Below are 13,924 nucleotides of genomic sequence, written 5' to 3' on the forward strand. Positions count from 1 at the left end.
AGCTGTTTATTATGTGTCTTCTAAGAGCTGTCCACAGGTTGAGGCTGCCCACTCCACTATACTCTTGGCTCTGACTTGCCCCTTTAGAGAGGAGAACTGCTGTATGAATTAAAAAAAAAAATGATTCAAACAGGTAATGTCAAGACTCAGGAGAATCTCCCATTTCTGAGCTCTTTTAATGTATGTGAAATGAATATATTTAATCAATACCATATATACCCCTAACAGATTTTAGTCAGTTACTTGTGAAAGGCCTTTATAAACTATAAAGTACTATGAAAATGTAATCATTTCCTAAAATAATAATCATGAAGTGAATACTTAATATGTGCTAAGAATTTTATATTCATTGCTTCATTTATTAAATCAAAGTTTGATTTTGGGTCATCAAGAAATGGCCTTTAAGATAAGGCATTGCCCTTAAGATTTTAATCATTTTGTGTCTTTATTTTGAAACATGTATATGGTAACACTTTCTGCTAGAACCTAGACTTTCAGCAGACCAGCTTCTGTAGGCTTTTTTTCCTCTTCCAGCTCTGCTGGAGTAAGTCACCCGGATATGAGCATATAAGACTTCCCCTCAGATCTGATTTAGAGACCTGAAATATGCCCCTGGAAAACCACAAAAGGTTATGCTGCAGAAGTGCAATAAGGAGCATGGGCGATGTTCATTTTTCAAGGATGATTTGGTGACACTCAAGAGTTGCAGTTGTCATCGGAGAGAGTGAGTCCAGGAAGAGGGAGAATGAGTATTTAATGCTGATTACTCCTTTCCTTAGATTTTTGCCTTTTTTTGGACTCTGCTCACAGCCCTTTTCCCATGAAACTGACAGCTCAAATAGCAAGTGTTCAGGCAGTCAGACAGCATTCTTTATGCCTCTCTGTTCATAAATCTCAACCCCTTAGGGGAATAACTTCCAGTAGCGTTCAAAATAGCCAGCATCCACTTTTTAACTGTAAGAACTGGGACCATTCAAGAAAGAAAGGAACATTTCTATTTAAAATATTTTTGTCATAATATCAAAGTATAATGCATGCTTATTATAGAAAATTTAGAAAAACAAAAGTTTAAAGAAAATGAAATAACCTATAATTCAATAACCATAAACAACCACTGCTGTCATTTTGGTATATTTCATTTCTAAGATTTTGCATATCTCTGTGACTGTCCCCCATGCTATTAGGGGACACTATGCAATAATGTCCCCTTACCATTAAGACATATTTGGAAATAGCCCATGGTTTGCTTTATTTTAATTATGACATTGACTTAAGCACATTACTTTTTAAAATTCAAACAATATGGGAAAGTATAGATAAAAGTAAATACAGAGAAAGAAAGAAATCTTACCACTTGCAATAACATGAATGGATCTTGAGGGCATAATGATCAGTGAAATTAGAGAAGGACAGATACTGTATGGTATCACTTATATACGGAGTCTGAAAAATAAGGTCAACCTCATAGAAACAATAGGAAAGTAGCTGCCAGAGGCTGAGGGGGTAAGGAAATAGGGAGAGGCTGGTAAAAAGGTAGACTTTCAACTATAAGATGGATAAGGTCTGAGGGGCTAATGCAAACATGTTGACTATAGTTGACAGCACTGTATTGTACAACTGAAATTTGGTCAGAGAACATAACTTAAGTGTTCTCACAAAAAAAGGAAAATATATGAGGTGAGGAATGTATTAATTAGCTAAATGGGAAGAATCCTTTCAATGTTACAGTTTATTTCTCAATTATACGTCAATAAAACTGAAAGAAAGAAAGGATTTTGGAACTTAAAAAAAAAAAAGTAAATACAACCATAAAAGCAAACCGTTGAGAAATTAATTGAGATAACACTTTTAATGTTTGGGGGAAAACCTTTATTTTTTTAATTGAGTTTTTTTTTCTGATTAAAGTTTAAGTTTATTTATACATATTTAATTGGAATAGGCCAAAAAAGAAGAAAAGAATCAGAATAAAGTGTCAATGCAATTTTGTTCTCACTTTAAATAAATTCTCACTTTATTACTGCATCAGATGGGATCTTTAAAAAAAACATTCTGAGGGGAAGGGTCTAAATGTAAGTTACAATTCAGTCACAAGTCAGGCTAACAATTCAAGTAGCTCAAATCAACCTAGGAGACCATGAGATAAGCCAATAACTATGCATGGTTAATTCCCACAAGTACAAACAAAGGCAGTAATGGAATGTACTTTGTTAGAGCTGCCAAGTTTCTTTTGACATTGATTACAATATGCATCTCAATTTCAGAGATGTTAAAATGTTTTCAAAAGTATGTGTCTCATAATAAAGGAAGTAGGTTATGTATAATTTTATGCCAATAAAATATATATTCTGCTCTGTAACTGTCAGTCAATAGTAGCCATTTAAATTTACTCTATGCAGTGTGTGTGTATAAATACATGTGTACATATATACATGTCTATTTAATCAGGTTAATAGTTCCATAGTATTATATTATATGAATGTACCTATTTTTTATTAATGGATATTTAAGTTTTTACCCCTTTTTTTGGCTCTTTGTCAAATGATACAATGAGCAGCCTTAATCTTCATGTATGTGTCTGAATTTGTCCTAAAGATAAATTATTAAAAATGGAATTGCTATGTTAAGGGGATGTGTATTTTAAACAGTGCTGCATATTATTAAATGTCACTCCAAAATGTTCATGCCAACATTATGACTAACGGTTTTTCCATGCCCTTATCAACATTGAGTTATGCCAGTTTTTTCACCTTCTCCAATCTAATAGGGGAAATGCGGTATGTGTCTTTAGGTCCATTGTTACTGAATTCTTTTAAGTGTCTGCATCACATTTCATTCTGTCCTAAATCATGATTTATTTCACTTCCAATTATTAGGCATTTAAATTGCTTCAAGTTGTCCCACATGCAGTGAACATCTTTGCACTTAATTCTTTGGCCTTAAGATATTTCTTAGAGCAGGTTCTTAGAATTGGAATTATGGGCTAAAATTATGAAACTTTTAATTGCTCATGATGCACATTGCCAAACAGTTTCCTAGAAAGATTATTACTTCCACCATTTTATTACAGTGCCTGTTTCATTATATTCTCACAAGCAGGAAGTGTTTTTTCTAGAGATTTTCTAATTCAAAAAGGTAAAACCTTTCTTCCTGTTGCACTTCTTTAATTATAAGTGAGGCTGAACTTGTTTTCATACTCCTATATTAATTACAGTTCTTCAGTGAATATTTTGTTCTTTTTTCAAGGTCTTTATGTCTCCCACTTGCAAAAGACTCTAACAGGCTAATAATATGTTAGTGCTGTGAACTCCAAAGCTATACATTAAAGTAGCAGCCACTTTTCTTAAAATACACACCAGATTTATCACAGGAAAGCATACTCTGCCTGCCCAACATGCTTGGATGTCTATTTTGGAACCTCTAATTCTCCCCACTCCTTAAACAGGCCCCTTGGTTTTTCTCTTGGTGCTCATGGCCCTGTGTCACTGTCCCCTACCATTGTATTCTGGCCTTGCCCCTGTTTGGCTTGAAGCCTTAACCAAGCTCGCCCTAGGTTCTCTGACCATGTCCCCCGACTGTATGTGCCCCTTCCCTGTCTCAGTTCAGGAACAGCCCACATTGATCATGGGGGAACATCTCTCCTGGCTTGACCATTCTCTCAAGCCTCCCTTTCCTGTACTCTGTTTCCTGTTACTAGATATTCTTCCCAAGTGTCTCGATTAGATCACCCATAACTATGGCACCACAGCTGTTATTCACTCACTGTCAGCTTGAAGGAAAAAAGAGACTCTTACCCTTCAGCAAAGCCAGTGCCTTAGTGTTTCTTCCAAAAGAGTTGATGAGGTGTACAAGGTCATGAACATCCATGGCCCTTTTAAAACTGTAAACGAATGCTTCTTAAACTTTTTTTCTTTATCCCCCCTCCCTTACCCAGGGAGCCTTATTAGAACTTAGTTTTTCCGTAATTGCTCCCCAGTAGAATTTTAATATCACAGATGCTCTGTACATCTGGTTATGTACTATATGTATATCTGCGTGCTTTATATATTAAAAAAGTAATATTTCTTTTACTTTCCTCCAAGAACCAATTTTCACCTCCTTTAGGGTGACACTGCCCCACTGAGAATACCTGTTGTGCGTCCAGCTGGCTCTTGGAGCAAAGCATACTAACAGGAATGGGCAAATTTTCATAATACAGGGTAAGGTTCAAGAGTACAATTGAAGTTAGGTCTGGCATTCATTCCCAACACATCACTTACTGTAGTGCAAGTTACCTTGGGCAAACTATTTAATTTCACTAAGCTTCAATTTCCTCAATGATGAAATATATGCAATAATGGTTTTACTTCGAGGAGATGTTTTGAGACTAGAAGACAGATGCATGTGAAGTATTTAGCACAGTGGCCATCCCATGTAAGTGCTCTACGTAAATCACCTCTTGGTATCATTACTTATATTCTTTTTAGTACCATGTTCTATCTGGATCAGCTTCAGATGTTTGATCGAATACATCCGCAATGCTGTTTATGTGAAATTGTCTAGGATTTGGTTGTATGAGTTCTCATACCAAAGACATTTCACTGTGGCTTTGTCTCCTCCTTTATGTCCATTTTAAACAATAGTCCTTATATTATTATGTTTGATGTGGTTTTGATAATGAAAACAAAGAATAATTTTTCCATTTTCTGACTTATACATTATTTTAGGATGTTAATTAATTAGTACGTTAATGCTGGATCCCAGTTTGGGAATCATAAGCAAAGACCCAATTCGAAGAGAATTCTCTATAAAACACGAAAAAAATGTCAGCTAATCATATGTTTCTGGACATAGTGGAATTTGAAAAGCAGGAAATATATGCCTATATCTATATCTATATCTATATATATATATATATACACACATACATACATAGATATCTCTATGTATATATATCTATACATAGATATATATAGATATATAAATATATCTCCAGAATAGGTAAACAGAAACTGATGAAAAGGAAGGCTGAAAATAACTTTAGTCTATTTCATACTCAGAAATTCAGTATCCTTCATTCTACTTTATGATAACTGTCTTTCTTAAGTTTGCCATCCTACTGTCCATGAAGGTAAATGTCTTACACACTGAAAACCATGTAACAGGTTTAACTTGCCCAATGCCACTGTAGGTCAAGATGAGACCTATGAGGCTCCTTATATGGAAAGAGCATAGAGTTAAGTGGACCTGCATTTGAACCCTGACCCCACCACTTACTCTCTCTGAAAACATGGGAAAATGACTGCCTTCTTTAGAAACTGGTTTCCTGATCTGTAATATGTAGAAAGCATACAGGACTCCATGAACTCAATGAAAGTGATGGTGTAAAGTCATTGTCAATTAATAATGAATAAAACTATTAATAACTGAATAAGAAGGAAAAACAGAAGCATACATCATAGCCACTTCAAAACAAAGGAAATCGAGAGGCCCTTAGGAAAGTTTACAAAACTTTCAATTAACTCTGCAATGATGGCTCACTTAATGATTATGATTCAAAGCCAAATTTGAACCTGGATTGGTGTGTAGAGTTATAATACAATTTTATCAGAAAAATACACCTTTCCTCAAAATATCAACACAAATCATTTTTGTTCATTCCAGGAACCCATTAATAATTTGCTCATGTGTTAATAAAAGATACAAAAACAGTTTATGAGAATTTAGGGTCCCAATCAAGCCTTTTATCACTATATACTGTGAAATTTTAGGAACCATTGAAGTACATTTATTTTTAAGTAACTTTTTTTGATAATGACCATTCTTAGATAACAAGGATATCCTATAACATATTTAATCTTCACAACATCTGTAGAAGGTACTATCTCCATTATACAAAATGATGAATCTGAACTTTAGAGAGGTTAAGTAATTTGCTCAAGGTCACACAGTAAATGATAAAGTCAGGATTCAAATTTAATTCAATATGATTTCTTTGTCTTTATCACTGAATTAGAGTGTACTCTAAATTATCATAAAATTGAGTGTAATATATTTTTATTAATTCCATCTAATATGACCTGCTTAAAAAAAAAAGCAAACCCAGTTTCCACTCTGCGGCTTCATACAACTCCTGGAATTTCTTCTCTCTTCTTTTATGCATTCGAGACTTCCTGTTGCTTACATCTGTTTGTTCCATCTCCTTCCCTCTTATTCTTGGATGTAAAGGTCACTTGACCACCTTGATTACATGCTTCATTTTCATGCAGTGACGAACAGCAAGGGCGTGAAATGAGGCATCTTCATTAAATTCAGGACACAAACATTCATTTATTTGTAAACTTTAATGTACTTTTACTCAATTTCTGTACATGGGTATTTTGCTATCTTTTTTGTTTTTTAATCTTTCTCTTTAAAAATTACTCTCCTTTCCATTTTTCCTTTAACATTTTATATACACAATCTATACTCCATACCTACCTTTAAATTTCAATTGACTACGCAGGAAATACTTTCACAAATTAAGGATCTATCTTTTAAAGATTTCATACCATTATTAGGAATTTTGTTCTAGCTTTTAGGTATGTGCGTGTGATCTTGCTTGGTAATGAGAGTCACAGAAAACTGCCTTTCAGAAAATATTCTCCCACACTGAAGACTCTGGGTGCTTTTCTTCATTTCTCAGAACTCCCTAAGTGTGCATACCAGCTGCTTTCCAGAATCCTGACGTTGCTATTTTGTCAGAACTCCACAAGCTGATGGCAGGAACTCATCCTTTTGGGCCACTTCAAATGTGCCACCAGATGCCTATATAATTTTGTTCTGACTCTATGCTCCTAGAGCAGAGTGGGCAAGAAGAGTGTGGGATCCAGAGTCAGGCAGTCCTGCTTCGAAGTTGCATCCCAATTCTGTTCTTACTCCTCATTACTGGGCAGCTATAGGCAAGGCTACTGAATGATGCCAAACCTCAGTTAGCTCATCTGCAAAGCAAGGTTAATAATGATGGTTGCTTTATAGAGGTATCGTCAGGACCAAGAGTTAATGTAAGTAAAGCTCCTTGAATAATTCTTGGTAAAAACTACAGAAGTTTGGTGGTTGATACTACTGTTTTTGTTAGATTTAGGAGACCTAGGATTGATTTTCAGCTTTACCACTTTCGAGCAGAATGACCTTGGACTAATGAAACAGAGATAATTACACTGAACCTGATTATCCCTTTAATATTTAAAAAACATAAAGCCATATTAATGTTTGATATTTTGTGAAAGGAGTTACATAATAAATACTGTTTCTACCTTGAATTCTTTAAAAATGATCATTAATAATAATGTCAAAATTATAATATTAAACTATTTTCTAACTTTATATAGTGCTTTATCTTATAGCCCCCCTCCATACTGTAAGCTCCATGGAGGTAGGGGCATGTCTTATACTTTTCTGTGTGTCCCTCAGCACCTAATACCATGTCTAATTATTGCAGGAACTCACACTTGAATGGATCAAAAGACAAACATGCATTCACCCAACTTTGATCTCATATTGGTCCAAGAAACTTAAAGAGGCATAATAACCATTAGGTAATATACAAAAAAATAAGCATAAATGCATAAAATTCATTGGTCTCATGATAACAGAATTTTAGTGGTGGACGAAACCTGAAAATTCTAGGCTAGCATCATGCTCAGTGAAGAAGACCATTTGTGGTATCATTTCCCCATCGTTTCACACCAAAATAAGCACTCAGCTTCAAAGAACCAACTTTAATTGAATAACCTGAGTAAAGCTTAGCCTGACAAAATAACAGCTACAAAAATGAAAATAATGATATTTCTTAAGTACATACCATGCTAAGGACTTCACAAATATTATCTCATTTGATGTTCACCGCAAGCCTTTAACATAGATATTATTATTTATTTTATTTTAAAGATGAGGAAATTGAATCACAGAAATTAAATAGCTTACTCCTGGTCATCCTGATTGTTAAGTGGAGGAGCAAGGATACACAGCTAAATCTTTGTAGCTTCAGAGTCTAAGCTTCCTTTTGCTAAATCACAGAACAGTGCCCCTGTACTGCTTATTTGTCTATTAATCTTGGGTGAAAAAAATCTCATAGTGTTATCACTTTATTGTCTTAAGCTCTTGTTTGCATATTTTATTGTTTAAGATTTTCCATATGTTTATGTCTTATTTCTTGAGAGTTTACATATTTGTGTCTCCACCATTGTTTTGCACATAGCAGGGACTCAGTAAATGTTTGACAGATCCCCTCAGACTTCCAGTGAAGAGATACTATTTTCAAAGCAGCTTATTTCTTCAAACAGTTGCTTTTACTGTTTAAATCTTTTTAATACCTGTAAACAACTTAAAAATTATAGAATTCTAAAACACAGATATTGTGAGTTTTGTTGCCTTCATTCTATGGTTAAAGTTAATTGAATTGCGCAGGATCACAGTGCTATTAACTTGCAGATCTATAACCATGAACTCTGGTCCCTTGAGTCAATGTCTGGATATAACTTCAGATATTTGTAGATAGTCTCTAGTCCCTTCTTAGTCCACTAAAGTCGCGAGTCTTGAATTTTCACCGTCTTAGATACTCTTTTGGTTTTAGTCAGTTTTCTAATACTAATATTAACAAAGGTTCTCTAAGGTACTGAAGGGAACAGAAGCATTCATTTATTACTAATGGCATTTTAATTAAGTATAATCTGTATATAAAATAATCAATCATTCTTAGTAGTCAAAATGTATCTGCCTGTGACTTGGTTATTCTACTTTGTAGTAATAAAACCATATCTTAAGGAAATAATTAAAAAGTAATTTATAAAAAGATGGGTTCAGAATAATTGCTACCTAGAAATGGCTCAACATTTGGAGAATATTTGTAGAATAATATATACTTGTCAAAAATGATATGTAGACCAGGTGAAAATAAGGAAAATTGTATGATAAATGAAAAAATAAAATTAAAAATGGCATATTAATTGCAATGTATAGGGATATAAAGAAATTAGAGTTGTAAATTGTGGATCCTGTAAATTGTGGAACCCAAAGGGGTTCTTTGTAAAGTTTTGGTGTTTTCTCCTTCCCTGACATTATTGATTAAGTCTCCCATAGTCCTTATAGGAGTGAATATAGCTAGAGTAGAGAGCTTGTTGGAGTGGGAGAAGGTGGGTCATGAAGGGTAGATCTGGATCAGACTGCATGTCTTAGTCTGTTATGGCTGCTATAACAAAGTACCACAAACAGGGTGGCTTATAAACAATAAAAATTGATTCCTCACAGTTCTGGAAGCTGTAAGTCTAAGGTCAGGATGCCAGCACCATTGGATTTTGGCGAAAGCCCTCTTCCAAGTTGCAGACTGCCAAAGTCTCACTGTGCCCTCACATGGTAGAAGGGAGAAGCCAGCTCTCTGGGGCCTCTTATAAAGGCACTAATCCCATTCATGAGAGCTCCCCCCTCACGATATAATCATCTCCCAAAGGCCCCACCTTTTAATATCATCTCCATGGGCATTAGGTTTTCCACATATGAATGTTGAGGGCACATAAACATTCAAACTATAACAACGCAGGTGGTCTTACACACCATTACCTTGAAGAGTTAGGTCATTAGCTTGTGGATAAGTGATTGCTATCTAATGAACTTTAAAACAAAACACACAAATGAAAAGCAGTAAAACCATCATTTTCAGTGATCTGTCTGTTGTTACTCATCCATAGATGTTACTCATCCAAACAATAGGCAAAATGTTTGGAACCCCACAATAGAAAGCTGATTATCAACTAAACCCCCAAGTATTTTTCACATGTTCTTCCATCAAACCAGTTTTCCCCAAACCACAATTGTTTGATAAAATTTTAATCTTGATGCGTAAAAATTCCACATTTGTTTTTGCTGATATTTTTCTTGTCAGTTCCAGCTCAGTATTCCAGAAGTCTGAGATAATTTTGAGAATTTTCAATGAGTCTCTCATTTAAGATACTATCTGTAGTATCTCAAATTGTGATAATAATCACAAAAATGGCTAATCATTAAGTGCTCACTATGGATCAAGCACTGTGCTAAACGCTTTACCTCATTTTATCCTCAGAACAGGCCTACATAGTGGGTATTATTACATTATCCCTGCCAAAATTGTATAGACAAGGGTCAGAGATAGGACTCAATCCCAAGTATGTCTGATGCCAAATTCCACACTGTCAGCCACTACAGTGTACCATTTCTGACAATATTTTTTTGTTTTATCCCAGAGATGTTTGTTTACCGGAGAGCCCAAACTAAGATCTCTAAGATAGTCCACTAGAGACTTCCTTCCCAGTAGACACAGAACCACTGATTTATCTTTACTGAATATTGTGATTCATCTAATTTTCAAGTCACTTGATACGACTGTTATCTACCCAATTTCACCACTTTATCTACGAGAATAGCATGGAGGACTATTAAATGCTTTGCAGGACTGAAAAATATTATGCATGATATTATTTTTATCTACTAACATCTGCATTTCTCACCAATGTTTATCTTTTTTCTTTCTAAAAGGTTGCCTCACCTATATCATTGTCTCCCTCACTAAATTATCCACCGCACTATAGCCAGAGTGATCTAAACTCAAGCCCGCTTGTAACTGCCCTCCTTCAAATTCTTCAAAGTCCTCCCATCCTCTATACAGGGTGTTCTTCACTTCAGTTCCAGGCCCCCCAAGGACTTTAAGAACATTATAATTCTGTTTCAGTTTATGTAAATGTTGTGTATGTGTGCATTCTTCTCTAAAAAGCATCCATCATCCATAGATTTATATTAGATTATCAAAAAATAACTGATTATAATGCCTATAAATCACTTACAAAGGCAAGTTTTCCTAAATATTTATACAAACATCTTCATATCTGAATTCCTAACCCCCAAGCCTCATCTCTTTCTATGCTTTACCCTTCAATACCTACAACATTTATATACACATGTATACAAACACACACAACAATAATAATAATGGCACACCTTCTGTGGTTTCTCAAAATGTCATGCAAAATGAGCAAACACATGCTCCACTTATGTACATGCTGGACCATCTTCCTTCTCCCCATCCTGAGATACCAGTCATCCTCAAACCTCAGCTACCTTATCACCTTCTCAGTGGAGCCTTTTCTGTCCTATCCAAGCATGAAGTCCTTTCATAGAGCTTTGCTCATACCAGTCTTCAAGCGCTTATCAAATTGCTCTAATCATTTGATTGGAGATCCATCTATCCCTTGACAAAATTCCAAGCTCCAGCCATGTAGTGGCTATGATCTTGATATAATGGTGAGAATTCAGCCCCCTTGCCAAGTTTTAACCAACTGTTGGGGTAACCATTCTACTTCAGGAGAATAACCTAGTATTCATTCAATAAATATTTGAACTAATAAGTGAACAAATAAACAGAGCAACACTATTACAAAATAATGGCCTCTCTTTAGTGTCCTTTCTTTATTTATAGATGCTCATAAACTACCTTTCTGAGATCCTACAATGGACAACTTATTAATAAAAGATCGCTGTAATTCCAACTCTGTTTTAGGGACAATGGAGGTCTCACAAATAAAGCTCATGCCATAGTTTTTTTTTCTAAATGTTTACAGTTTTATGGGGAGCAAAGACTTAGACATGTGTACTCCATCTTAAGACTCATCCTTGACCCTTTGTTTACATGCCCTCAGACGGTGCTGTAATCCCCTGCTAGGGTGGCAAAATACTGTATCCCTCAGAGGCTAAACTTCGAACTTGCACATATCTGAGTAGGAATCTTAAATGTTCTATGTACCAGCTGTGCAAGGCTGAACAAGTTGTATAAACCTCTCAGCCTGGACTATAAAATGAAGATAATGCTTCCTTTCTGTGTTTGCATAGCTAATAACTGTAAATCACATGGTAAGTATGTAGCCTTAATAGTGATGGAGGCTGTGGTGGTCCTGAATGTCAATAATGTTCATGCTGATGATGATATTAGCGCATTGAACTGTTAACTCCTTGAGGACAAGGATTATCTTTAATTTATCTTTGAATCCCCAGCACCATAGTACCTGATACCTAGCAGAGAGTAAGCAAAAAAATAAATAAATAAATATAAAGTAAAAGTTACCAAGTATTAAATATTAAAAGCTAAGGGAAGTTAGAAAAAGAAGATACTAGCAGGAACTACAATTACCAAGGAAAACTTTATTGAGGAGAGAGACATACAAAGGGTAGGTTTTTTTTCATAGCCAGAGACTAGGACAGAAGTGCCTAAGTTACTGAAGATAGAAGAAAAGAACCATAACACATAGTCTGTAATGGGGTGGGGGAAAGTAAATGTTTTTGTCTGATAGGAATAGAAGCAGTAGCATGGGACATAATTAAATGCTTCGTAATTACTAAAACTTTACTGTTCAGCACCATGCCTAGAGATTAATAACAAAGTTAACAATGCCAAACCTTGCTCCTTCTGGAAACCTCAAGTTATACCAAAACCATATAAGAAAATGTTTCATTTGAACAAACTCTATGACATAAGAAAAACAGGAGCTTTGTAGGGTGGCAAATCTAGATTTGAATTTTAGTTTTGCCACTTAACTAATTTTATTGTCTTGAGCAAGTCACTTACATCTTTGAGCTTCAGTGTTCTCATCTGTAAATGTTATTCCACAGAGCTCACGTGGGGTTGAATGATATCATTCTTATAGGCCCATAGGGATGTCCAAACTTTTGGTGTCTCTGGGCCACACTGGAAGAAGAGTTGTTTTGGACTGCACATTAAATACGTTGTGACACACAACCTCAAAAAAATCTCATAGTGTTTTAAGTAATTTTATGATTTTGTGTTGGAACGCATTCACAGCCATCCTGGGCTGCGGGTTAGACACCCTGGTGTCCAGTGCAATGCCTAGTATGTAGCAGGTGTTCAATAAACATGAGCACTGCTATTATCTGTAATAGTATGAGTTGAGGCATTTATGTGTTTGTGTTCAGTCAAAGTGTACATTTTGGTTGTGCATTTTTTGGACATGTAAGCTTAAGCCTACTTTATCTAAGGATAATTGGGAAACAATCCAGAATTTTTGAAATGGAAATAATCCAGAAAAGGACAATGTGTAACATGGTACTCCATGGCTTTTGTCTCTTTAACATGAAGAAATGCTAAAAGTTTCATGGGCAATTGTATAGGGTGAATGCTCATACAGGAAGCTAATAATTTCCTTTATTAAGTACCTGCTCTGCAAACTGTCATGCAAATACTGCCTTATGCTTTATGCAAGACATTGAAAACCACTAGGACTTTATTCTTCTGCTTGGATTTTTTCCTGTAATAAAACAAAAAATTAAATTCAATTCAATTGTGTTTGTCTATAAACCAGCCAAATATTTCATTTCAAATACTTGAGCATTATGTTGAATATACAGTTATTGTTCTTAGTAAATTACTTTTTTTCTGTAGTAGTTTTCAATGTTTAATTGTTTAGTATATTTCCACATATACTAAAATGCCTTATATGCCCATATTAATGCAAGTTTTTCATTTCATGCAGGTTCTTCCAGGGGACCCAGCCCCCTAACCATGGGGGCCCAGGACACCCTCCCCGTTGCGGCAGCATTTACAGAAACGGTCAACGCCTACTTCAAAGGAGCAGATCCAAGCAAGTAAGTCTGGGGCTTGGTCCAGGGTATTTTCCAAACTGTGACTTAATTCAGTGGAGAATACCCTAAATACAACTACTTAATTCCTTGACCTAAAACCAAAAGATGTTCAACTGATATCAACAAGTGACATACCTAGAATGGAAGGGAAAATATAATTAGAAATATTAATTCACTGCTTTTTAAAAAATGACCCAAAAGTTTCAGTAGCCTAATATCTTACTATCCAAAGAGCTGTCATTTAGTTTTGCTTGCAAGTAACAGAAAACCCTAATTCAACCCTGTCAAC

The 13,924-nt window shown here is 35.2% G+C and overlaps 1 protein-coding gene across 1 annotated transcript in view; it reads left to right on the forward strand.

Annotated features, from left to right (window-relative positions):
• SGIP1 (SH3GL interacting endocytic adaptor 1) overlaps positions 1-13,924 on the forward strand; it is a 197,708-nt gene that overhangs the window by 158,352 nt on the left and 25,432 nt on the right. Inside the window, exon 21 of the mRNA XM_054574374.1 lies at positions 13,527-13,638. Coding sequence (XP_054430349.1) covers positions 13,527-13,638 — 112 coding nt within the window. The remainder of the gene's footprint in view (positions 1-13,526; positions 13,639-13,924) is intronic.

Source organism: Pteronotus mesoamericanus, unplaced genomic scaffold, assembly GCF_021234165.1.
Source record: "Pteronotus mesoamericanus isolate MK-2021 breed Mesoamerican mustached bat unplaced genomic scaffold, CSHL_Meso_final contig_105, whole genome shotgun sequence".
NCBI lineage: Eukaryota > Metazoa > Chordata > Mammalia > Chiroptera > Mormoopidae > Pteronotus > Pteronotus mesoamericanus.